General features: G+C 40.0%; 1 protein-coding gene across 1 annotated transcript in view; it reads right to left on the bottom strand.

The window, feature by feature from the left end:
• Positions 1-21711, bottom strand: part of COL14A1 (collagen type XIV alpha 1 chain) — a 131489-nt gene extending 109778 nt beyond the window's left edge. The window contains exons 1-4 of the mRNA XM_063299632.1: positions 21594-21711; positions 11635-11751; positions 7533-7676; positions 5430-5549 (exon numbers count right to left, since the gene is read on the bottom strand). Coding sequence (XP_063155702.1) covers positions 5430-5549; positions 7533-7676; positions 11635-11751; positions 21594-21684 — 472 coding nt within the window. The 5' untranslated portion in view covers positions 21685-21711. The remainder of the gene's footprint in view (positions 1-5429; positions 5550-7532; positions 7677-11634; positions 11752-21593) is intronic.
• Between the last annotated feature and the right edge of the window lie 3146 nt (positions 21712-24857).

Below are 24857 nucleotides of genomic sequence, written 5' to 3'. Positions count from 1 at the left end.
GGGGGAAAAGCTGCATTTTTCACCCTTTCCCTTCATTTATGTGATTGAGAAAAATATTCCAGGTGGAAAAAAATATATAAAAATATTAGCATATATAAATTTCTGTAGATTTATATAGGTACTTCTAATCAGGCCAAAATCAAGAATGAGAGACAGAGAGAGGGAGAGAGAGAATATACACAAATACCTATACACATATACGCATACTCACTTAAAGGTGCCATAATGAAAGTTACTGTTTTATTTTCCATATAACACAATTCATACCATAAAGCTATCAAAATGATGTCAGTGGTAGCTACTACTTCAATTATTCTACTCAGGGACATAACAGAAGTGAGTGGGTAGAACAGGGTGAAAAGATTATTTCTGTTGAGCTAATGGGAAAATCTGACCACAGCTGTATTGATGATAGCTTACAGGGGAGTTGCGATAGCATTCACCCTTTTAGCCAGTTCCCTAACTAACATCTGAAAGTGAGAAGTCCCACATGCCCACTTTTGCGCAAGCAGATCACATGTTGTATTCCTGCTACTTGGGATCCAAACCAGCTTCTGGGTTGCGCTGGACCCTTCTGGCCTCATCCAAGCCCCCCCATGAAGACTCCTCACTTCCTGGTTTGGAGGATGTCAGACAACTGCTTACCCCAATGCTGGATTTAGGCCCAAAGCCCTAAAAACTATACTATCCTGAAAACACTAAAGAGCATACAGGGTAAATAAAATTATAGCACACTATGTGAACAACTTGCAAGGGGGAAGATGAAGATCCTGGATGCCAAGCCAAATAAGTAAAATTACTTTTATTAATCAGTGACTGATAACATCCCCAGCAATGTCATCAAGAATGACTGGGGGTAGGGGGCGCAGTGGACTGAAATCTCATGGAGGCCGATATTTTAGAACAAAGAGTGGACCAAAGTGAAGACTGCAGTCTTCACTTCTTATCCCCCCTGCTCCCAGGTCCTAGTAGATGACTCAGTTCCTTGGTCTGCAGAAGGTAAGGCTGTTTTCTACTGCTCTCTCTCTGGGCGTCTCCTTGCTTGCACCTAACCATGATATAACCATGCCACAGCCACATCACAGTCTTTGTCCTGTCCCTGTGATATTGCCTTCATAGGATGCCATTCCCATCCCAGGAGTGAGACAAACCAAAGTCATCCTTAGTTGTTCCAGACTTAAAAGTGATATTTTCCTCCTTATGCAACACTGTCCAAGGACAGACTCAACATCTGTAAAATCTGTTCAACTTTGTCACCCACTACCTTGGAGGGAAGTTTTTAAAGAGATAAACACTTGCTAGTTGTTTAGCGATCTGGATGTGGAGGGTATAACATCTAGTCGTTTGCCATGGTGAGATCACTTTGTAGTCTGAATGAGACTGGTTACTATCCATGACCTCTTTGGGGTAAATGGACACATTCATGTGGCCCACCCCAGATGTCTTATGGTTCCTGATGGATTCTGGTAGGCATTTAGAGATTTCTCCAATTATCCACTAGAAAGTTCCATTGGCTGCCTGGCTAGCCACTGGCAATAGGAGGTGACCCCTGAGCTGTCTGGAGATGCTGATTGTCTCCTTGGTTTACCAGGGACCTCCAGGAGATGAAGCAGCTGGTGGAGCACCAGTGGTGGAACACCACAAGTGAATCTGACCAAGCACAAGTATTCAAGTCATGTCAGAAAGGGATGCAAAGTATCTATTTTTCCTCTGTTATTGCAAAAGCAAGCTATTGGCCACCTGCTCATTTAGGGTAGCAAATTCCATTTCTGGTAGAGAAATGGCCGTCAATCTTCCATCTGGCAGGCATGACTGTTTTGAAAGTGTTTTGCAAATAAGGTTGCTCAGTTTCACCAAAGTATTGATTCTTCATGGGTATAGTGGAGACGTCTGGCCATGTTCACTGGGACTCTGATTCTGATGCTTAATTAAAAACTCACTATTATGGTCCCTGTCACTTGGTTCATGCTCCTCCTGGCTCTTGCATAGGATAGGAGGAAGTGTGGTCAGCTGAATCCAGGAGGTGGTCATTACAGAAGGGATTATTTGCTATAGTCTTGAAGGAGGCTGTTGTAACACTCCCTTCTTAAGGGGCTCTCCCTGATCCAACTTTACTGGACAGCTACTGGGCGGTCTCCAACCTTCCCTTTTCAGTGATGGAGAGGCAACTTCAGAGCACCCTAGAAGAAGCAGATTATCTGGAACCTTTTCAGTTGGAACTGAAGATGGAACGTGGGAAAGAAACTGCATTGGTTGCACTGGTTTGACCTTTGACCTAGGTTCAGGAGAACAGACCCTTTCTGTTCCCATTAGATCTCTCAGTTGCCTTTAGTGTCATGGTATCCTTCTGGACCACCTATGGAGGTTTGGGATTGGGGTGCTATGCTTGACTGATTCCAGCCCTTCCTCAGTGAATGATTCCACTCAGTCTGTGTAGGTAGGAAGAATTCAGCCTGGTGGCCTTTTACATCTGGAGTCCCATAAGGCTTAGCATTCTTCCTGCTACCTTTTAACGTCTTTATGGAAGCAGTCATTGGAAGCCACTGAGGCCAGAAGGAGACGTTTCTCAGTAATGGCCCTACATCATGGAACTGCCTCCCCAGACAGATTAGATTTGCCCTGATGTTGTTATCCTTCCAGAAAAAAAATTAAAACAGAGCTCTTCCAGAGGCCTTTTAAATTTTAATCAATTGAGGGAATGCCATGCATATGTTTATATAATGCTAAATTAATTTTTATTTTTTTGTAATCGGTGCATTATTATATGGGGGCTATGTTATGATTATGTAAGTCCCTACCTTGAGACTTACATTACAGTATTCATATGTTTCTGTCTCAAAATGGCTAGAAACAGCTCTGCCAGTTCTTGGCAACTGGGGCCAAAGCGTGCCCCTGGAGTTGCAAAAATAGGAAATTTGGGGCTACCTGAAATCTTAGGAAACAGGTTACCCCCTTGCTGAAATGAAGGAGGCTTCCAGAAATCATGAGAGTGAAAAAGGTAGCAGAATGAGGGCTTGTGAAACTTGCTTGTACTTGTTTTGCATGTCATAAAAGATTGCTGATGGGAATCTAATTGCTTTGGAATGGTGGGTTATTAAAAATGGGAAGGGGGAACATTAATTCTAAAGTAGCATGGAAAGAGATTTCTCATGGGCTATTTAAGCACAAAGCATAGTTCATAATAAACAGATTTTATTCTGGCATTCCATCATCCCTGACAAGTCTAGCCTGTTCCTCTAACAGCGACATCATTCCCTTACTGAGATTTCAGGTTCCTGCTTGCACAAAACTCATGTACAAGGGAGTTCAGGAAGTATTTCCTCAAGCACACGTATGTGGATATCCCATTCTGAAGGGCAATCAAAGGTCTTAATCGAGCTTTCTCCAACTTGGTGCCCTCCACCACCCAGAAGCCTTGGCCATGCTGGCTGGAGATACTGTAAATTCAAGTTCAACCCATCTGGAGAGCATCAAGATGGGAAAGACTTAACTTTATTAGGTTACTTATCACCTTTATAAGCAGGATCCTATTAGCAAAGCAGGAAGAACAAGCTTTCAGGAAAGTTTAATTGATTTTTGCATGGCTCAGCAGATGGAAGCCCCTAACAAACCTTGGCTGATCTCAGAATCAGCCCTGATTTGTACTTAGAGGGAAAGCTGCAGGGAATTCCAGGGCTGTTTGTTAAACTGGGAATTCAAAAGAAGAAGGTGCAATAAGCAAACAACAGCCGTAACACAGCCAGGAATAATGTATGGATGCGCTCAGCAGGGGCTAAGCTTGATTTCAGCATTTGCTTTTTTTTTTTCTGCAGATTTGGAGCACATGCATATACTGCATCATATGTTTTACAGACTAAAGAGGATGCTGTATGGTTAAAAGTGTTCCAGATAAGATATGTAATGTTCTGCATCTGGGCAGGAAAAATGCAAAGCGCAAGTGTAGGATGGTTGGCAGTAGTACCGGTGAAAGGGCTTTGGGTGTCCTTGCTAACCATAAGTTAAACATGACCGAGCATCATAATGTGACAGCTAAAAAGGTAAATGCTGTCTTGGGGTGAATTAACAGGAGCATTGAGTCCAGGTCATAGGAAATCATTGTTCTACCGTGTTCAGTGAACCATGTCCAGATCCAAACAAAGTTCAGAGGCCTACCAAGATGATGAAGAGTCTGGAAATGCAGCTGTATAAAGAACAATTAAGGTTCTGCATTATGGTTAGCCTACAAAGAAGATGACTGATAGCAATCTTCAAATATCTGGACATCTGTCACACAGAACAGGGAGTGGATTTCTTCTCCATTTCTTGCCTCCCAGAAGGCAAGATCAAAACCAGTAGGTTAAAACCACAAGGATGGAGTTTTAGGATAGACATTGGGAAGAACTTCCTGACTGTATGAGCTGTCAGCCAGTAGAACAGGCTGCCACATGAAATAGGGAATTCTTCCTTGCTACTGGTTTTCAAACAGAGACTGGATGGTCACATGTCTGAGATGCTCCAAGGTAGTGTTTCTCAACCTTAGCAGCTTTAAGATGTGTGGATTTCAACTCCATTCCCCAGCCAGCAGAACTGTGGGAGTTGAAGTCCACACAACTTAAAATTGCCAAGGTTGAAAAAAAAATTGATCTAGAGGATCCTGTACTGAGCAGGGGTTGGAACAGATTTTATTTATTTATTGCATTTCTTCATTGCCCATCTTGTACAAATGACTCTGGGTGGTTTACAAGCGCATTAAAACAATAAAAGAATTAAATATCATTAAAAGAAATACATTATAAAAATACAAATACACAAAATATATAAAAAACTCTAAGGTATGCAATATGAGATATAAAACCCAAGATGGTCAGACCATAGTCTTGATAAAATTTCCCACGGCCGCATCAAGGTGCCAACCACCCCTATAAGATTACCTCTCTCTATAATTCCATGACCTTAAATTTGCAGGCCATCAAATTTACAGGCCAAGAAATTATATGGACAATTCCTTCAAATCTTCTCCTGAGGAAGGAGAAATTCTCCGACAATTTCTTCAAGGGCAGGAGGCCCCTTACCTTATTCTTGAAAAAGCTGCATGGAGGAATTTACTCATAAATTCTATAGTTGGGATCTAATGGAAGATGAGAAGCTGCAAGGGGGCTCCAGGTAACTGCAGAGATCATTGTATAATGAGAGACAGCAAGTTTGCACCCCCTTTGGTTACCTCATAACTAAATTAGTACAAAAACACAGTCCGCCCAGGATGTTGTTCTGAAATTCCCATCTCTGAAAGGCTTTTTAAAGCAAATTCTCTTTCATCAAATGGAATGGGAACAGAAAGAAAAATCCAGGGTAATTTCTTTGCCCAACACTAATCACAACAGAGAAGGGATTACAGAATAGCAAAACATCACAATTAGGTTCCCCCCACACCTCCTTTAATAAATTCTGACCTTCTTGTTTTGGAATGGGCATCAATTCTGTATCCTCTGTTGGGACAGCAGGCTTCAATTTACCCACATCCTTAGGTTTTGGTTTGCCCGAGGTGTCCTTCTTTTTCTCTAGATCTTTAACTGCAAAACAGGAGAAACAATTAGTTTTTAAAAACAGGGTAATAAATCTTCATCCCTAAGATTCAAATTGGCTTCTCAAAATGGCCATGCTTATGCACTCACTACATTACAGATGTAAAAACACAGATCACCACTAGATGGTAGTTTGGAGTTAGTGTTCTGTACCTGCTTGCTGCCATCTGGTGGTCATCTGCATTCTTGCCGCATTGATTTGGTAAGCCTATACACTTTACATTAAAAAAATTGTTAAATATTTCAGCTCCATTCCAATTTCTATTTACTATTGTTTCCAACCATATGTCTGTGTCTCTCTGTATGCATGTATATAACATAACTGTTGGCTTTTAGAGCATCAAAGCCCAACTATAAAATATAACATATATTTAACCATCATGACAAATAAATCAAATAATAAAAATAATAGCTCATTAGAAAAAATAAAACAGTATAGATTTGCCAATGTTCCCAAGAAAATTAATTAGGAAAATGGTTTTTCCAATGCTGAAACCTATTTGTGTGTTTTTAAATTTTATATGCTGTCTGTTGCCATTTATAGCTCTTGGTAATTTAGACGTATTTAACAAGAGGCTGTTACTAGTTCATTCACTTATTTAAAGTTTGCTGGCATGACTTTTGAGCTGATTTTAAAAATCTTTGAGGCAGCTTCGAATAGAGTATATGTTTTAATACAATGCAACGGTCATACTCTAAGTGGAACTTGTTTCACAAATGCAAATTATAAATCATGTATGATTTTGGAAAAGTCCAACACCACCTGCTTTTCTACACATTCAGCTCTATGCATTGGTGGGCATAGGGGGTCTCATAAATCTGCTGGGTCATACTTGAAATTTGTTAATTTGGCCACAGAGCAGCCAATCTACAAGTCCAGAGGTGGCATAGAAATGAAAGGTTTCAGTATTGCTATCCTCCCCAAATTCCTGAATGTTTTAAATTTTTTTTACATAGCTCTGGACCTGCAATCTTAATGGCCATGTCCAAAGTGATTCTAAGCTGCTCTTAACTATATTAAGCATCTCCATCCTGAAAGTGGAAAAAGATAAAGCTTTCGCAAGCCTGTCTCTGAGACAAGCCATTACACTGCCCTGAGGATATAAGACCAGTTAAGCCCCTAAAAATACAACCAAACATAAGAAATAGCATCTTAAATATATCGTAAACCTCACCATCTAAATCAGGGTAAACCTGGCTTTTCTGATGGCCTTCAGAATATAGCCCTGTTATTTTTGAGGGAATCTGATCCGAGGACTAAGCCTGGCCCTATTGAGTTTCCAAGCCTGACAAGGTTAGTCTGTCTCTCAAAATCTGCCTCCTGATACTACAAGTTGATTTTTAACAGCACATAAAGAACCCAGGCTACTCCTAGATGAGACATTCATGCTTTGCCTGGAGCGGGACAACAACAATAACAAAAATGCCCTATTGCCTGGTAGAGTTTTCTCCATAATTTAAGAACAATGCAAATTCTGCATTGGAAGGGATCATTTATCACCACTTCTTCCATCTGTTTCTAAGATGGAAGAACCAGTTTCCTGTAGTGGTTAAGGGGCTGGTCTAGAAACCGGGAGGCCATGAGTTCTAGTCCCCCCTTGACGGCTTAGGGGAAGCTGAAGGTCAAGATGTACAAGCTGGCTGTGGCAGGGAAGAAGATGGAGGTTACCCTTGGGCCTCACAAGGGAGGTATAGCAGGAAATGGGTGCCTGGGGACCACTTTGCATGCATGCACAGAGATGAAAAAAGGATGGAGAAATCCAGGACTATCAGTGCTAGTGTTGCTTCATGAGTAAACTATTATTAAGGATAATACTTCGTTAAACATTCCTCCTGGATTTTTTATTTTTTAAGTGGATAGGATGCCAGAACGGGTGAACCGGAACTTGCCCCAGGCAAACTGGGAGGTATGGACCCCCTACCCATATAGCCCAGTCCAGTGAAGCAGACAGATAGTAGGCGAGAACATACTTCGGAACTGGCCTTGAGCCGCCTTGCTCTCTTGATCTTGAGCAAATGCCACTATCTGGACAATGTAGCTCTGATCAGGGATAAGTCCTTGAATAATTGCTTTGTTTGCATTGTTCTGAAGAGCAAGCTCATTTGTCTTCCCTCCTGCAAAAGAGAAATATGATCAGCATTGCACTTTCCATTTAATTATAATAGTATGATGAGATCTACATTTTTATGTACATGTGCAATATAAACCAACGAAGCTGCCAAATTCGAATTATTGCCTCATCTAGTCCAGTTCTGTGGCCCTTCCTAAAGAGGGCTTCCTGCATTTCTTTCTTACCCCTCCTCCTTAAATTCCTTAAAGGAAGTTCTTTAAAGGAGCTGGCCAGGACATATAGGTGGGCATCTAAAGAAATACAGTATTTCAAGAAGTCACTCCTTTGGCACACGCTGACATCACCCAGCTTTCAGTCATGTTTCTACACATCTCTTTATGGGGAATTACCTTCCCTTAATCATTTATCCTTGCAGGCAACTATGCAGACATGCCTGAGCAATCTGGGATTTCTGTCTAAAAGGCCACTAAAGGTGTCTTCAAGCCAATTTCTGATGACTTTACTGGCACATCTCTGTAGCTTCCTTTGTGACAGCACAGTAACAGTTGAGGTTCTTTTCTTCCAGGCTGTTTTTCAATTTCCCACTCGAGTCTGGGCTGCGGGGTTCTTAGTACTACCTGGGCTTAACCCTGCTTAGCTTCCAAGTGCAGACATGGCCACCCAAGAGCTACCATCTGTTAGGACATAAGGCTGTTAGGAAAGCCATTCCGCAAAGGGAAGAGTAGCATGTCTGGTTTTGGGACCCCTCCCCAACAAATTAGTAACTGCCTGTAGAAGGATAACACATCAAGGGTAAAATTGGCAGCCCAGTGTAGAATGTGTTTCTTCTTAGTGAGTTCAGACATGATCCTTCCACTTGCATTTGGAAGGATTTATTTATTTTGTAAGCAGCACTTCATCCTGCAGGCCCAGAAAAATTCATTCATTCATTCATTCATTCATTCATTCATTCATTCTATCAATTTATCTAGCCTCCCATCTCAAATACATGACTCTGAGTGGTTCACATACAATTCAAAACAATACAAAAACACCCAAACAATACAAAAACTACAATTTAAGAACAATTAAAAATATTTTTAAAACATACAGAACCATACAACAATAATTTAAGGCACTAACAATAAAATTTGTTAATGTACTGGAAGGGCTTACCACGTGTTGGCCTTTTAAAAAAAATTATACTGATTGAGTCAGCCATCGTTTTCTTAACGATGCTTTGCTGAATAAGTCACAACTGGAAGGTTGCCTTGACAACTGCTATAAAACCCATGCAGGTTGCAGAAGACTCTGCAAAAGGTTCTAAAATGTGCTGGAAACCATTCTGTATCTAGAGAAGGAAGTTTTTAAAATATTTTCTTAGCTTATGAAAGAGATGGTCCACAAATTCCAGTTGTGATGAACCAGAGCTTATTAAAAAGTGAATGTAATGTTAAAACGGGCAATGATAGGCCATGCAGACTTGTATAGTATATTTTTTAAACGGTTTCTCTTGGTTATCTTAAAATCTGTTCCGTCTTCTATTTTATAACTGCTTTATTGCTTCCATCTGCCTGATTTGTCCCCTGAGTTTGCAGAAACCAAAATCTAATTCAGAATCAAATATCTTTTAATCATTACATCAGAAGCAGGCCATTTTGGTTGCTGAAGAGAAGCAGACACCGCTGGACAGAGCTGTATTAAAAATGGGTTAGGTAGATCATCTGCATGGGTAAGGTGAAGATTACCTGGCAGGTCACATCATGTTTACTAGAAAGACAAGATATAAACGAGATGACCAGCCTCAGTCATGCCCGTGCCACTTGCAGTATACCTTTCTAACATCAGGGACAATACCAGACAGTTTTTGCCCATTGTGGCCGGAATGCCACAAGTGCAATCAAAGTTGTTTTTTTGACTTCCTAAGAAGGGAACAAAATAAATTGTTGTTCCCAAACCCAACCAATTGGAATATTTTACTATGTAATGTTATTTATTTGTCTGGTTATTTCTTTGTTGATTGAATCTTGGTTATGTATGGGGGGGGTGGCGGCTCAGTGGTTAAGACGCCAGGCTTGTAACTGGAAGGTTGCAAGTTCGGTGGTTTGAGACCCAAGTGCTGCGTGATGGAGTGAGCTCCCGCACTCGCCCAAGCTCTTGCCAACCTAGCAATTTGAAAGCATGCAAACGCGAGTAGATAAACAGGTACTGCTTTGGTGGGAAGGCAACAGCGTTCCATGACTGTCATGCTGGCCACACGACCATGGAAGTGTCTTTGGACAACGCTGGCTCTTCGGCCATGAAACAGAGATGAGCACCGCCCCCTAGTGTCAGACACAACTAAACAGGAACCTTTACCTTTATGTATTGTAGGATTGTAAGCTACTCAGAGTTAGTTAACAATTGCAGCTGCATATAAGCATATAATATAATATGCATATAATATATATAATATATTATATAATAATATGCATGTAAGTATATTTTCAGCAAAGTTTACTCCCACTTCTGTAAATTCCAGCCTCCAAGGTCAGTTTTGGACTAATGAAGTTTTTTAAAGGGTTTTCAGTTGAGAAAAGCACACCCCTCACATCTGTTTCCTGTAAACAGGATTTATTCAATGATACAATTGATGGAGAAAAAACTCTTCTTGTTCCATGACAGTTTTGTGCATTTCCTTCCCCAAACTGGTGGGAAACTAGCTTGTTCATTGTCAGTAAGAGGAGACAGAGAGAGGAGCAAAAAAAATCTCTCTCTCTGCACCAAGTTGCCTCTGATTGATGTTTTGGGAGCTCTCCTTCAGAAACTGGGCAAGGCTCAGATAAGCTAGCTAGGAGAATAATTGCATTTATTATTATGATACAGTAAGTACATTACCCATGCTTTTCATAACTTTCTCCTGTCATCTTCAGAATAACAGCTCAGCAATACGTTTTGGTGGGGCTCTGAAGGCTGCACTCCAGCTGTGCTGGGGAGCAGCAAACAGCCCTGGAGCTCAGAGCATCCTCCTCTAATTTACTGGAACATTGCATGTGTGGCTGGCATGGGAGTAAGCTAGGATAGCAGACACATCATTTCCACTACACACTCACATACCACATAAATATGAATTGCTAATGGCATATTATTTAGTTATTTTTTTCTTGAGAACTAACTCAAGCCACACACAAATTACAAAGGTATAGGTAAATTCTCCTTCACGTTGAGCTCAACTCTGGGGACATCTTGGCATACCTGGACACTTTTCCTAGCAACAACCCAGAATTGATTTGCCTTTCCCTTCTTCAGGAAGTTTTTCCAACTTTCCAGTCTAACCTACAGCCCTGGGGTTTTCTAGTGATCTCCCACCCAAGTGCCAATGAGGTCTGACCCCTGCTTAGCTTTTGGACACCTACCAAGGTTAACAACATTTTTTAAAAAAAAAAAACTAAGGAAGACAATCAAGTCACACTGGAAGCATGCCCTTGATAGCATCCAGCATTCTGCTGAGTGTTTGCTTTGAGAGACAAGGTATTGTAAAAACTGATCAGTCCTTCTGGGTGAACTGTTACATACTCGCTCTTTAAGCTTAAGATGCCTCAGCATAAGCAGAGGATCAAGTAAAATTGGAAAAACAGAGAGTGCTGTTCTCACAAAATTAATAAGTAGACCATGTTAGCTTCTAAGTAACTGTGGGAGGCCAAAAGACTTCTCCTAACGCTACCCTGCAGGGCCACAACTGGGGTGGGGCAAGCGGGGCATGTGACCCGGGCGCCACGCTGGGGGGAGCACTAAAATGGGCATGGAATCCATGTTTGCCCCGGGTGACACAGACCCTGGTTGCAGCCCTGCTACCCTGTTATCCTCAGGCTACATGGAGGGTGCAATCTCATCCCCATTAAGTTTCAATCGCCAGTAAACCGAGTTTCTGTGGGTGTAATGCAATGGGGTGTGCTGTTTTGTCCCCTCCTTCAGGTATGAACCTAGGCCAGGTGTGAACTTTGGAATTCGTGTGGAATAATTCCTTCCCCACCTCTCCTTACCTGAAGTAGGAGTGATGAAAAGTTTATATCCATCAAACTTCCCTTTAGGGGCTTTCCATGAAATCTGAATACTGTCAGGACCAATAACAGTATATCTTAATCTTGATGGTGGAGCCACTGAAAGGGAATTTTTTTTAAAAAGCACTGTAATATTAATATGGTTTCTCACATTTCATCAAAAATACAGAACATACAGGCATGTATTACAGTACATTTTTCAGACAAAGCAAAGGATGCTGGTTATCAGAAGAGTCACATGATATGAACTACTGGTTGTAAAATGATATATGTAATATATACCCCTGCCAAAATGTGTTATTGATTCTGCAAAACAAACTCTACACAACAAATGAAAAAGGAACCACAAAGGAACAGGGAAGTTAGAGGTTAAAAGCAAGCTGAGCCCTGTGCTTTTTTTCTCATAGAATATCTTTGTTAGATATATGGGCAGAAGTGACATTAATATGCCATTCTAATTTTTTAGGTATCTTGTAAGGAGGAATGTAGAGATGATTTATGGTCATATTTTCAGACATGCCTATGGGCATGAAGTATGTACAGTATATTGTATGTTTCAGGGGGCTTGCAGGAAATATTACGATTTTCAAAAGAGAGTGATGATGCTGGGTATGTACTAAACTAATAGTATGAAAGGAGCTATTTGGCTGGAATGTCTGCAATTTCAAGCAATTACAGTTGTTAGATACACTATTCCCTAGCCTAAAAGCAGAATGTCACTTAGAACAGAACTAAGCTAATTTTCCGTGCCCTCCAGATAGGTTGGATTATAATTTGATCATTTTCAGCAACCATAGCCATGCTATGTTGGCTGGGATAGGTGGACATCTTAATCTTACACATCTGGAGAGTACCAGATCTGGGATGGTTGATCTCTTGCTTTGAGAAGCAGAAGATAAATATTATCAATAAAATAATCATAAATCTGTCCAACTATCATGGTTTCCTGCTAATGGATCCTCAAAAGTATAGACTTATTTATTTATTTATTTATTTATTTATTTATCAAATTTGTCACCACCCATCTCCTCCGACCGGAGGGACTCTGGGTGGTTTACATTATAGAATAAATATACAATAAAAATTCAAATAAATATACGATAAAATTCTAATAAAATCCCATTAAAATTAAAACAATTTCTTAACTACTCCAGTTCATAAAATATGGACCTCTACTATAGAGCATTCCCTGCCCATGTGTATACCTGGCATATAATGCTGAGCATGAGTATATACAAAGTATTTTGAGAAGTTCGCAATATACCTTTCCACAATTTGCCAAAGATCGGCACATCTGCGGAAGACCTTTCTCCAAACCTGTACAATTTATGACTAGTCATGTCAAAGGCAACACCCCAGATTCTTTTGTAAAAATCTATTTCTTCTACCTGTCCAGCACCAAAACAGACAGGGAACTGCACTTAGTTTGAGGCAATAATACGTTACAAATTGTATTGGTATGCCTTAGGCTCAAATAAGAAGCAAAACTTAAGTCTACTGTATGGGGTGGATTCCATATAACCTGTCTTCCTTTTCCATCCATCACTGTCTCCTCCTTAAACTAATAAAATCTCCAGATGTTTTTCCATTCCCTGCCTGCTTCAGACCAAATTCTACAAGGGATCTCAAGATCTTTTCAGTGTACTTCCATTCTAAACATGCTACTTAAGGAAGGATCTGCCAGCAGAACTAAGTCTCTGCTGTTTGAAACAGCATAATATGGGTTCTCTATGTTGTAGAGGAAAGCATAGTTAATGAGTGATGTACCTGAACAGTTTATGAACTGCAAAAGCTTCACATAATGCCACATTTTAGTGTTTCCTTGTGTATGCTAGAACATTCCAGCAACTTCATAGAATTTATATGCATAACTAACTAGCTAAGGGCTTATGCACATATCCCTCTAATATCAGCATGAAGGTGCCTATATTAGACACATCCTTATGATGTTGCCTTCATCTCATCCCTAGATTACAGGTATCTTTCAAAAGAGCACTATAACCATGTTCAGAAATAACTCAACTGACAAATCAATTCCTCATTTGGACTTATGACCTGTCAATCAGGCTATTTCTGAACATGGTTCAAAAAGGGCTAAACTGATGTTCAGAAGTAGTCAGGGGAACAGGTCATAGACATGGGGCATCTCTGTATCAGTGACCTATCATGTAGGCAATTTAAAAGGTGTCTAAATGCTTTGTGTGAGGCCCCTGCCTACGCTTCTCCAACTTCACACCACCATGTACTATGAAGAACAACTGGTGGTTCTTTATCCTGCCAGCAGCTGATACTCTGCCAGCAGGTAGAAGAAGAAACAAAGTCAGATAATCCATCAACTGCTTCCCTTAATTTGTCCAACATTAACACTATAAGCACCCCTGGCTGGCCTCATTCCTGAGGTAAAATAGGGATTGGCAATGAAGACATTGCAGTGTATATTTTTTTACCAACTAAAGGTTTGGCTAGGACATCAATGTGGCCCTCTAGCTATGCCCTATACTGAGACTGAGTCCCTGTACTTTATCTTCTCCCCCAACAAATGATCCTCACATAAATGCCATAATTTTAATATCAAGCCAATAGATTTAATGTCAAGCTAATAGTTTAATCTCCAGTAGACTTCAGCCTTATTCTAAAGTCAACTTTTTCATAGATTTAGGGAAATGAGTGACTGTTCTACAGAACATTCATAATCTTGAAAGGAATTTAATATACACAACAGTAATTTGAGCAATTCAGGCGAGCACAGACAAGCAATGCAAGTTTTAAAAAAGGAGTGGTAGAGAACAGCTACTAACAGAAATACAGATCATCCTGTCTAGAGTTTAGATTGGATATCCGTAACAGTTGAGTTACACGACTGTATTACACACACAATATTTCTGGATTCTACCACTTCAAAATGCAGGAAGAGAAAATGATATGTTTGAATTGCTTCTACCTAGATATACTATTTCACCTAAGAAGGTTTATTCAAACAATTCCCTAGCGTGCTGGTTGGGGAATTCTGGGAGTTGAAGTCCACACACCTTAAAGTTACCAAGGTTGAGAAAGACTGTGTTAAACTGAAAGTGTTGTTCGATGTCTGCACCCCATTTTACTTTCCAACTTTCTGAATTAGAACATGGAAAAATAGTTCCTGGATTTAATAAATGTCATATATTTATAGATTCTATGCTTGAAAGCTTTTCTCTTTTAAGAGAGTATCTGTGCTTACAGTATGGATAACTAGCACATTAGAGAAATATCAAGACTGAAGTCCTTCTTTTCATCCTAACTTTTAGCATGCAGCGAAATTTGTTTTACTTCTATTGAAATGCAAGAAGGTTGCACCACACAGCATTTTTGCATGGCTGAATTAGCTGTGCAGAGTGGAAAACAACACAATCTTAATTCTTCATAAGCAACAAAAGCCAGTAAACATTCTCAAAATGAAAAGAGCCAAAATATCTAAGTACTGTGTTTCTCCATACATATGTTACCGTAAGAATAACAACAGAATGATTTATCTATATTAAAATTATATGAATTCAAGGAAGGCAGATTGAGATATCTGGACTTACAACTCAGGTGACCTAGTGTAATGGTTGCCTATTCTAAAACACCATCAGACTCATGAGCAGGAGTTCAAAGATATCTGATTTATTAAAGAATGGTATGCAGAATCACAGAGAAAGCTGAGAATGATGAAAGCGTGCCAAATTCAAACTAAAAACCCTCGGTGCAAATGAAATCCCTCCCCCCATAGAGTCTTCTCAAGTTCACAATCCCAGGTGCTCCTAACGGTTTCTGATGGTCTGCGGGAAAAGTCCTTGAACAGAGCACATAACCCAAACACATTCCATTGTACTGATTTCACATACAGAGCTTGGTACAAGGTCTCACAGCAGCTCCCTCCCAAACAGAAACACGTGTCAGCGCCATGGCATATGAAACGTTATGATGTATAAAGTACATTGAATCGGTGAACATGACACCTGGCTTGTAATAAACATGACCTCCAGATGCTATCCCCAAAGATTTGCATCTGTCATGAGTACTGATGGTGAGCTGGAAGGGGCCTCTATCCAGGGGGGGAAACGCATGCGTAGTACTGAGAAGTTGAGCAGCCATTCAAAGAGACACAGATCAGACCCGCCTTGACTTTTGGGGTTTATCTGTCTGGGTTTTTCCCACGCTTCTTCAGTTTGTTAGGATTTTCTGTCTGATGTAGCAGTAATAAACACTAGAGACCTATTCCTTGTCTCAGCGTGGTTCCTGGCTGTTAGGACAGCATCTGATTTGGGAGGGAGATCTGTAGCTATTGCAGTAACATTCAACAATATGACTTTAGGAGTATTTGTCCAAATGAATTTCCACAGTTCATATCAATGAGATATAATTATCTTAGATTATACCCAAGTTTGCATTTTTATCTGTTTCAGGCTTACAAGCCTCCTTTAATGCCCAGCAGACAGACAATCATAGGTTGCCAGGAAAATTTATGCACACAAACATATATTCACAAAAGACCCACTACAGTTCTTTGGAACTTTGGCATTATACACATAAGCTTGTGAAATTAAAATGGTGTGTCAAATATGCTACTGAAAATTAGAGGGGTTGGGTCCTTGATATTTTAGAAGATTAGGATGTCTGGAATTCTAAATCTGATCTTCAAAACAGAGGAAAGATAAACTGGAATAGACTGTACATGTAACCATAAATAGCATAGCAAATTTACAAAGATACATTTATTATTTTTAATTTAATTTTTATTATTAATAACTTTAATTTTCTTGTTCCTTGAGATCGATGGGTTGCTTATTAAATTTGCAGATGACATTGGGAGGTCTGGCTAACACCCAGGAAGCAGAACAAGAGAGCAGTTTAATTAAGACAGGTAGGAAGATGAGGCTGAGAGGGACAAGACATCCTTTAGCATAGAGAAATGTAAGGTATTACATTTGGGGAGGAAAACTATTGGACAAGATGGGAGATTCATGGCTTGGAAGCACTACGTTGGAAAAGGATTTGTGTGAGGTCATTGAAACAAGCTGAATATGAGCCAACAATATGAATCAGCTGTTGGAAGAGCTAATATAGTACTGGCCTCCATCAGAAGACGCATAGTATCAAAGACATGTGAAGTTCTTATTCTCCTCTACTCTGCACTAATGGGACCACATGTATGGAGGCTACAGGTCCTCCATCTCTGGAGGTTTTTAAGAAAAGGCTATGATTCTGTAGGTGGGGGACTTCTTTTAAATTAATTTTCCCAAACCTGATGACAAACCACAGGGAAGATGGTTTGAAAAATTCAGTGCTTGAATCACAACATTCATAATATTTACAAATTGGGTCCAGTTTTGCTTTAAAAGAACAGCTTACTTCATCTTGTTTAAAATAAGGAATAAATGCAAAATCTCATTCTTGCTACTCCTATCATGAAGCTTTTAAAAATAATCCCATCTGTTATCATTCCTTTTCTTTTTCAGAATGCCAAAAGCTCTGAACAGAGACATATCTGCTGAGGAAGATTCACTTCTACAGACATTGTTTTGGAAATAAGTCCATTGATTTGAAATTGGCTTAATTTTACGTCAACATACTTAGGCACTGTGCTCACCTAGTAAACAAAGCTGCAGAAAGCAATGTAGGAAGCAACTTTTTTTTTTCTGTGCCTTTGAGTCACTGTTGAGTCCTGGGGATTGCCTGAACAAGCCCTGCAGTTTTCTTGGCAAGGTTTCAGAAGTGGCTTGCCATTGCCTCCTTCCTAGGGCTGAGAGAGAGGGACTGGCCCAAGGTCACCCAACTGGCTTCATGCTTAAGGCGGGACTAGAACTCACGGTCTCCCAGTTTCTAGCCCAGTGCCTTAACCACCACACCACACTGGCTCTCTAGGAAGCAACAATATATATTCTATTCTTAGGCACTTTTATAATAAAAATTAAATAAGTATATACCTAAGAGAAAAAAGTAGGCATACCAATCTTCCCCAAACTGGATACACAGTAAGTGTGACCAAGTTAGAATCCAACATATTGGGAAGGTACTCAATTAGATAAAGCTACTTTACTCATAAAAGAGGGCAGGGTATAAAACTTTTTAAAACAAATAAACAAAGATGATTTAATTGGTTTGCTGATTCAGGACAATATCTATTTTTAAATGTCATTTCTTCAAAGCTGGCCAGGTCTTCAGCAAAGGATCGTTACCTTGTCGTGGTGCTGGAGCTTGAGCACCTCAATGATGCCATGAACTAAACCGTGAAGGGCCACCCAAGACGGGAAGGTCATGACAGAGAGGTCAGACTAAACGCGATCCCTGGGGAAGATAATGGCAACCCACCCCAGTATTCTTGCCGTGAAAACTAAATGGACCAGTACATCAACTTGTACGCAGAACACATCATGCGACATGCTGGGCTTGAGGAATCCAAGGCTGGAGTTAAAATCGCTGGAAGAAACATTAACAATCTCAGATATGCAGATGATACCACTTTGATGGCTGAAAGCAAAGAGGAACTGAGGAGCCTTATGATGAAGGTGAAAGAAGAAAGTGCAAAAGCTGGTTTGCAGCTAAACCTCAAAAAAACCAAGATTATGGCAACCAGCTTGATTGATAACTGGCAAATAGAGGGAGAAAACATAGAGGCAGTGAAAGACTTTGTATTTCTAAGTGCGAAGATTACTGCAGAAGCTGACTGCAGTCAGGAAATCAGAAGTCGCTTAATCCTTGGGAGAAGAGCAATGACAAATCTCGATAAAATAGTTAAGAGCAGAGACCTCGCACTGACAACAAAGGTCTGCATAGTTAAAGCAATGGTGTTCCCTGTAGTAACATATGGCTGCGAGAGCTGGACCATAAGGAAGGCTGAGAGAAGGAAGATCAATGCTTTGGAACTGTGGTGTTGGAGGAAAATTCTGAGAGTGCCTTGGACTGCAAGAAGATCAAACCAGGCCATCCTCCAGGAAATAAAGCCAGACTGCTCACTTGAGGGAATTATATTAAAGGCAAAACTGAAGTACTTTGGCCACATAATGAGAAGACAGGGCACCCTGGAGAAGATGCTGATGCTAGGGAGAGTGGAGGGCAAAAGGAAGAGGGGCTGACCAAGGGCAAGGTGGATGGATGATATTCTAGAGGTGATGGATTCGTCCCTGGGGGAGCTGGGGGTGTTGATGACCGACAGGAAGCTCTGGCATGGGCTGGTCCATGAAGTCACGAAGAGTCAGAAGTGACTAAACGAATAAACAACAGGCCAGGTCAGGAGTCAGGGACCACAAAGACTACAAGAACTCTAGTCTATCTCTACTCTATTGTTGTAGGGTATAACAACAGAATCTTGAAAGCCTGTCAAAGTTTTCCTCTGCTATTTCTTATACCAAACAAAATCAAGGCATGGTTATCTTGAGTTTCTTTCTCACTCCCTCTTCCTTCCCAGAGTAAGCTGATATTTACTTAAAAATTCTTGCATTTCTTCTTCATGGCTATCTCCATACTCCTCTACCTTAAAATAAACATAAATGTCTTCTTTCTGCTATAAGCCTGCAATTGTGGTGGGAGATTAGTGGAGGTGTCCCCCTACAATTTAAGTTGTCTTATAAGGCATTAATTTTTAGAGGTGACACAAACATAAAAAAAGAAGAGCTCCAATCACACCATAGTGGCCATCATCTTAACTTTTTCAATCACACCCTGCAGACACCCCTGCGAGTGACAAAGACTAGGCAACCCAACATAATAAAAATGACTTTATAGCTTAATGTGTTGGGTGAGTCAGGAGGACAGTATAGAAAACCAGTATAAATTTAATAAGTCTTGGTTAAGTCCTTTCCCCAAACAAGACTTCCAGCCACCAGGAATAGAAAGGGAAAAGCAAATGTAAAAGCTTGGCTCACATTTATCTGTATCATGCTAAATCCTAGTTCAGCTTTTTTGTCTGAACTGGAACCCTTTCCATTTCTTTAAAATGTACACACAACCAGGGAAAGCACATTCAGCATTACATTATTGAAAAAATTAAACTAGCTGTTATATAATAAATTTTATTGATTAGTCATATGACCATATCAAAAAGTTATAAAAACAATACAAAAAAAACCAGTAGGACATATTCATAATAAATCGTCACCCTTGCAATCAACCCCAATCTGTTTTAAATAGTCTACCCTCTTCAGACTGGTCTTCGATATGAAAATTGCAGTTTTCTTATCAGAGCCAGTTTGGTCTAGTGGTTAAGGCACCAGGCTAGAAACCAGGAGACTGTGAATTCTAGTCCCCCCTTAGGCAGGAAAGCTCGCTGGGTGACCTTGGGCCTGTCACTCTCTCTCAGCCCAACTCACCTCACATGGTTGTTGTTGTGGGGAAAATAGGAGGAGGAAGAAGAGGTATGTTCGCCGCCTTGAGTTATTTATAAAAATAATAAAGGCGGGATTAAAAACCTAAAAAAAAAATGCAAGTTCATTCCTTGCAAGAAGTAGAATAATTTATCCTGGGTGTCCCAATATTTCCTAGTTTTTAAGTAAGGATCTAAGTAAACAGCCCTTTCTGTAGTATATAGTTGGCAATCAAACAGGATATGTACAATATTTTCAACAGCTGGTGCACTACATATACAGTCTTTCTTTGAATGTAACTCCATGGAACATCCCATATCTTACCATGGAATCAAGTTGTTCAGAACATGATACTGTTACAAATCCCGCCCAAAGGAAAAGAAAAATCAATTGTTGAATGCAGAGGATAGAACACAGACACTTCAAGAATACTGGCAGGGGTGTCCGTAAGTAGGGGACAAAAAAGTCGACATGGCAGCCATGACCATGTGACTGAAGCGACACCCCTTTTTATGTGAGTTAAAAGGGATAGAGCTTGGTCCCAGTGCCATTTTGATTCTTTTGACCACCACCACCACCATGTAGATACCCCGATTGCTGGGCTGATTGGTTAAAACAGCAAAAGTTGCACACATTCTGCCCTCTTTAATGAAATTGGAAAAATAACATGCATGGTAATGCACAAGACAGTAGAGAGACAAAGTAGTATATAATTATGATGACCATATTTTCTTGGAAAAAATAAAGGCCAGCCAAACCTGAAAAAGGGGCAAATCTTAAAGAGGTTCATAAGGATAAAAAAAAAATGTAATTGTTTATGTTTATAACTTTGCTATACAAAGGAAAATTCAAGAGCAAACTAAGAAAAACTTTACAAAAATGCTTACTCTAATAAAAATATCTGAAACCAAAGTACATGTAAATTTATTTCTAAAAGACCATTCAATTTCCATACTTTTCACATGAATGTGAAAGACTGTGCATTAAGTGGTACCATTTCTGTGGTAAAAGTTAAATGACCATAATAAAGGACAAACACTGAATTTTTTTGAAAAATAAATAAATCTAAAGGACAACTTTCTGAAATAAAGGACTGTCCTTTATAATAAAGGACATATGGTCATTGTATATCAATCCTGGGGGTACTTAGCACCTTGAAGATGCCCCTGTGAATTATATGAATTAAATTATATGAATTTAATTAAGAACTTTTTAACATCCCCATCTTGGATTTTATACTTATATTTATATTGTTATTTAAGAATAATGTTTTTTATTGTATTTTAACCTGTATTTATTTCAGTTTTATTGTAAACTGCCCAGAGTCACTCTCAAGTGAGATGGGCGGTGATAAAATTTGAAATATAAATAAATAAAAATAAATATATAATTCAGGCCTATTCCATGCAAGGAAGATCCAGATGACCTGCTATGTGGTCTGCACAAAATTATGTATCCTGGGACCTATCTTAGATTTACCGTCTGAATAACTCCTAATTCTAACTTTCTAAACTCTGTTCTTAACTCTAACTTTCAAGGGAGACAGCAAATTGTTCCTAAAAAATTAGGAGTCCACTTCTGTACATCAGAGACCCCTCACAAAATGGTTTCCATATTTACCTTGACCCCACACACGATTATTCAGTTGAAGAGACACAGCTATGCAGCTGAAGAGGAACCAGCTCAGGGCCTTTGACCGGTGGGCGTTCATTGCTCCCACTGTTTACATAAAGCATCAACAAACCTGGAAATGCATAAAAAGATCATGAGCAAAGGATCAGAACCTCAGGAATCAAGCCTAGGAAGCAAGGTTCCTACCAAGGCTAAAAGCCTTGTCGTGGAATCCTAGGGGTAATGTTACAAAATAATAGTATTTTTTTTTAATAAACTAGGAATCATTGTTTTTAAAAATTCTTTGTAGGGGGTTGTACCCTAATGGAGGTCTTGGATATATTCAGTACTAAACTGTAAGCTTCCAAAGTATTTATTATGTTATTTTGTTCTCTGCTGCTGTTTCCATTGCATTGTTTTATGCAATTTAACTAGTTTTTTTAAATGTCATATTATCTTATTTCTCTGGGTCTACTTCTGAAAAGCAGTTGGATATAGAATCAAAACAATAATGATATCTTTAGCTATCCCAGACCCTTGGGAAGGATCCAATAGTCAAAAGTACTGAATTACAAGATCTAGGCAGAACTATCTGGTAGACTGGGCGTAAATAATAACAACAATAATAACCAAATAAACGTAAGTTTGAGGAGGACTACATTGGAACAATGCCTTGTATCTTCTGAACCTAACAGAGAATGTATTGCAATTCTTTCAAGGGGTCTGTTGATGCCATGGCTTTTTGGCCACCAGCCTCATCAGAATATCTACAGTAATTCAAAAAAGAAAAGAAACTTAGACAGGAATGACGTTATCCCTGTAAGAAACGCCCACCCTTCAATGAAGATGGGTCAGGACACAGTCTCTCTTTTCAGATCAACAGAAGCTAAAATATTGAGACACAATCGAAGTACAGAATGTCTTACTGACATAGTTCTCGCTGAGATGCTAATGTTGTCAGGGCTAAACAGTTGTCTCTTCAGGACATTAAAAAATCGTGACCCATTCCACTTTCTTCATACAACACCCTAACCCATGGTTTACTGAATTAACCCAAGTTTTTGGCAACCCAAACCATGCAATGCAGTCACCATGCTGGAAGTGCCAGCACCAAAATGGGGCTTCACCACAAAACATGAGCAATAAGAATTTTAGGTTAAACAAACTGACTGCCAGAATGAAGACAATGAGATTTAGAATATCTGGGCCCAGAAATTACAGCCCATCACGTAAACTGAGTTCAGATCAAAACTTTAATGACACCTTTAGTCTAGCAACTTCCTGTCAGAAAATGAAGAGTTTTACCACTGAAGCATTCACTAATATGAGTTTGAAGCTAATTCAGAATTCAAATGGTTTGTTATTGGGGCTGAGCAGGAGAACTGACCCAAGGAAAGAATTATGTGTCTTGCTCACCAGGGTCCTTTCAAGTTAATGTGAATTCCACAAGCTGCAACGCAGCTACAAAACTTGAGATGGTCAGTTCAAAAATAGGCAGTTAATTCTGGGAGAGCAGCATAAAGTTGTATATGTATTTTTGCTTAATCCTAGTAAGTTTGGATTGGTTGCTATTATATCACCTGGTTCTTTTTAATTGTGAACTGCAATTATTGGATTTATATCTGTGGAGTTCTTGGTGTGTTCCGAGCTTGGTCATTTGCTTGAAGACATTTCATGACCCAACTAGGTAACATCATCAGGGCGAGTGACTGTAGGATTTTCAAAACAATACCCTAATCAAGGAACCACCAAGGAGGAAACCACACCCCCACCAAAACTGGCAGGACAAGCAACTGTATATTCACAGGGAGCAAACCCCACATTCACTCGCCCTGATGATGTTACCTAGTTGGGTTATGAAACATCTGCAGGAAAACAACCAAGCGCAGAGAGCACCAAGAACTCCACAGTCTTAGTGTCCTCCAGTGTTCCTTGGAATCTTTTTTTTTTAATTTTATCACCCTAAAAAAAAAATAAAGCATTCAAGGATGTCAGATGGAAACAAGGATTCCTGTGCTTTCACAGTTACCTAAAAAAGGAGTAACATGATGAAAATATTAGCTTTTGCATCTTGCCAACACCTAAGATTCCTTCTTGCACCTTTTGTCTGAACCTTAAGCAAGCCAATGACATCTTACCTTAGTGTGGCGTCCAAACCCGATCCCTAATGTTAGCGGTCCAACTGTGAGTTATATGAATCCAGAAAATTCAGTTCAGTAAAATGGGGTTAAGTTAAGTGTGGTTACTTATATGGGACAAACATGGTCTGAAGGTCTGGCTAGCCAGAAAAACGTTGCTCAGTGCAAGCCCCATGCTGATGAAAGCAGAGTCCAAGCATGGAGAGAAGGCTCCAATGTCCTAGGGCTGGAGATACAGGAAGAAGGCCTTGGCTATGGAGGGAAGCAGGGATGGGATGAAAGGGCAAGGAGTCTCACTTATAACTTGCATTTTTTAACTATCCAAGATGCACTTCTTCCCTGCCTGAGAGTTGGGTGTGTGTTTGGGTTTTCCATTTTTTTTTAATCCATTCAGTCGTGTCCAGTTCTTAGAGACTGCCTGGACAAGTCCCTGCAGTTTTCTTGGCGAGGTTTTTCAGAAGTGGTTTGCCATTGCCTTGTTCCTAGGGCTGAGATAAAGTGACTGGCCCAAGGTCACCCAGCTGGCTTTGTGCCTAAGGCATAACTAGAACTCATGGTCTCCCGGTTTCTAGCATGATGCCTTAACCACTACACTACACTGGCTCTCTTTCCATATTTAAGTGCTTGGAATGTTTAACTGTCAAATGATTATTCCTTTTATGTTTCAACAATTTGCTGTATGCTACTTCAACATCTCATAATGAGAAACAGTACAGAGAGCTTTATGTTCTGTCCCATGAGAAATACATATTTGAACCAGACAGTTGAATGCCTTCCATCCGAAGACCAATTTATTGTTCCAGAGCAGCATTTCTCAACCTCAGCAACTTTAAGATGTGTGGACTTCAACCCCCAGAATTCCCTAGCCAGCATACTGGCTAGGGAATTCTGGGAATTGAAGTCCACACATCTTAAAGTTGCTGAGGTTGAGAAATGCTACTCCAGAGCAAGGACATGTAAAGAGGTCTCACGCACACAGCACAGTAGAAATCCAAATGAAAATCCTTTTCTTTCAAAAACAGGTGCTGATCTCAGAGAACAGAGAGGCTGGTCAGGAAGAGCAAGGATCACTAGGGGAGAGCAAAGTGAAAAATGCTGAGAAGCGCAGCTGCTCTATCAGCCTGTGCATCTTCTA

This window comes from Candoia aspera, chromosome 3 (genome assembly GCF_035149785.1).
Source record: "Candoia aspera isolate rCanAsp1 chromosome 3, rCanAsp1.hap2, whole genome shotgun sequence".
Classification (NCBI taxonomy): domain Eukaryota; kingdom Metazoa; phylum Chordata; class Lepidosauria; order Squamata; family Boidae; genus Candoia; species Candoia aspera.
Note: the sequence above shows the minus strand (reverse complement) of the source record. Positions and strands in the feature narration are given on the sequence as shown.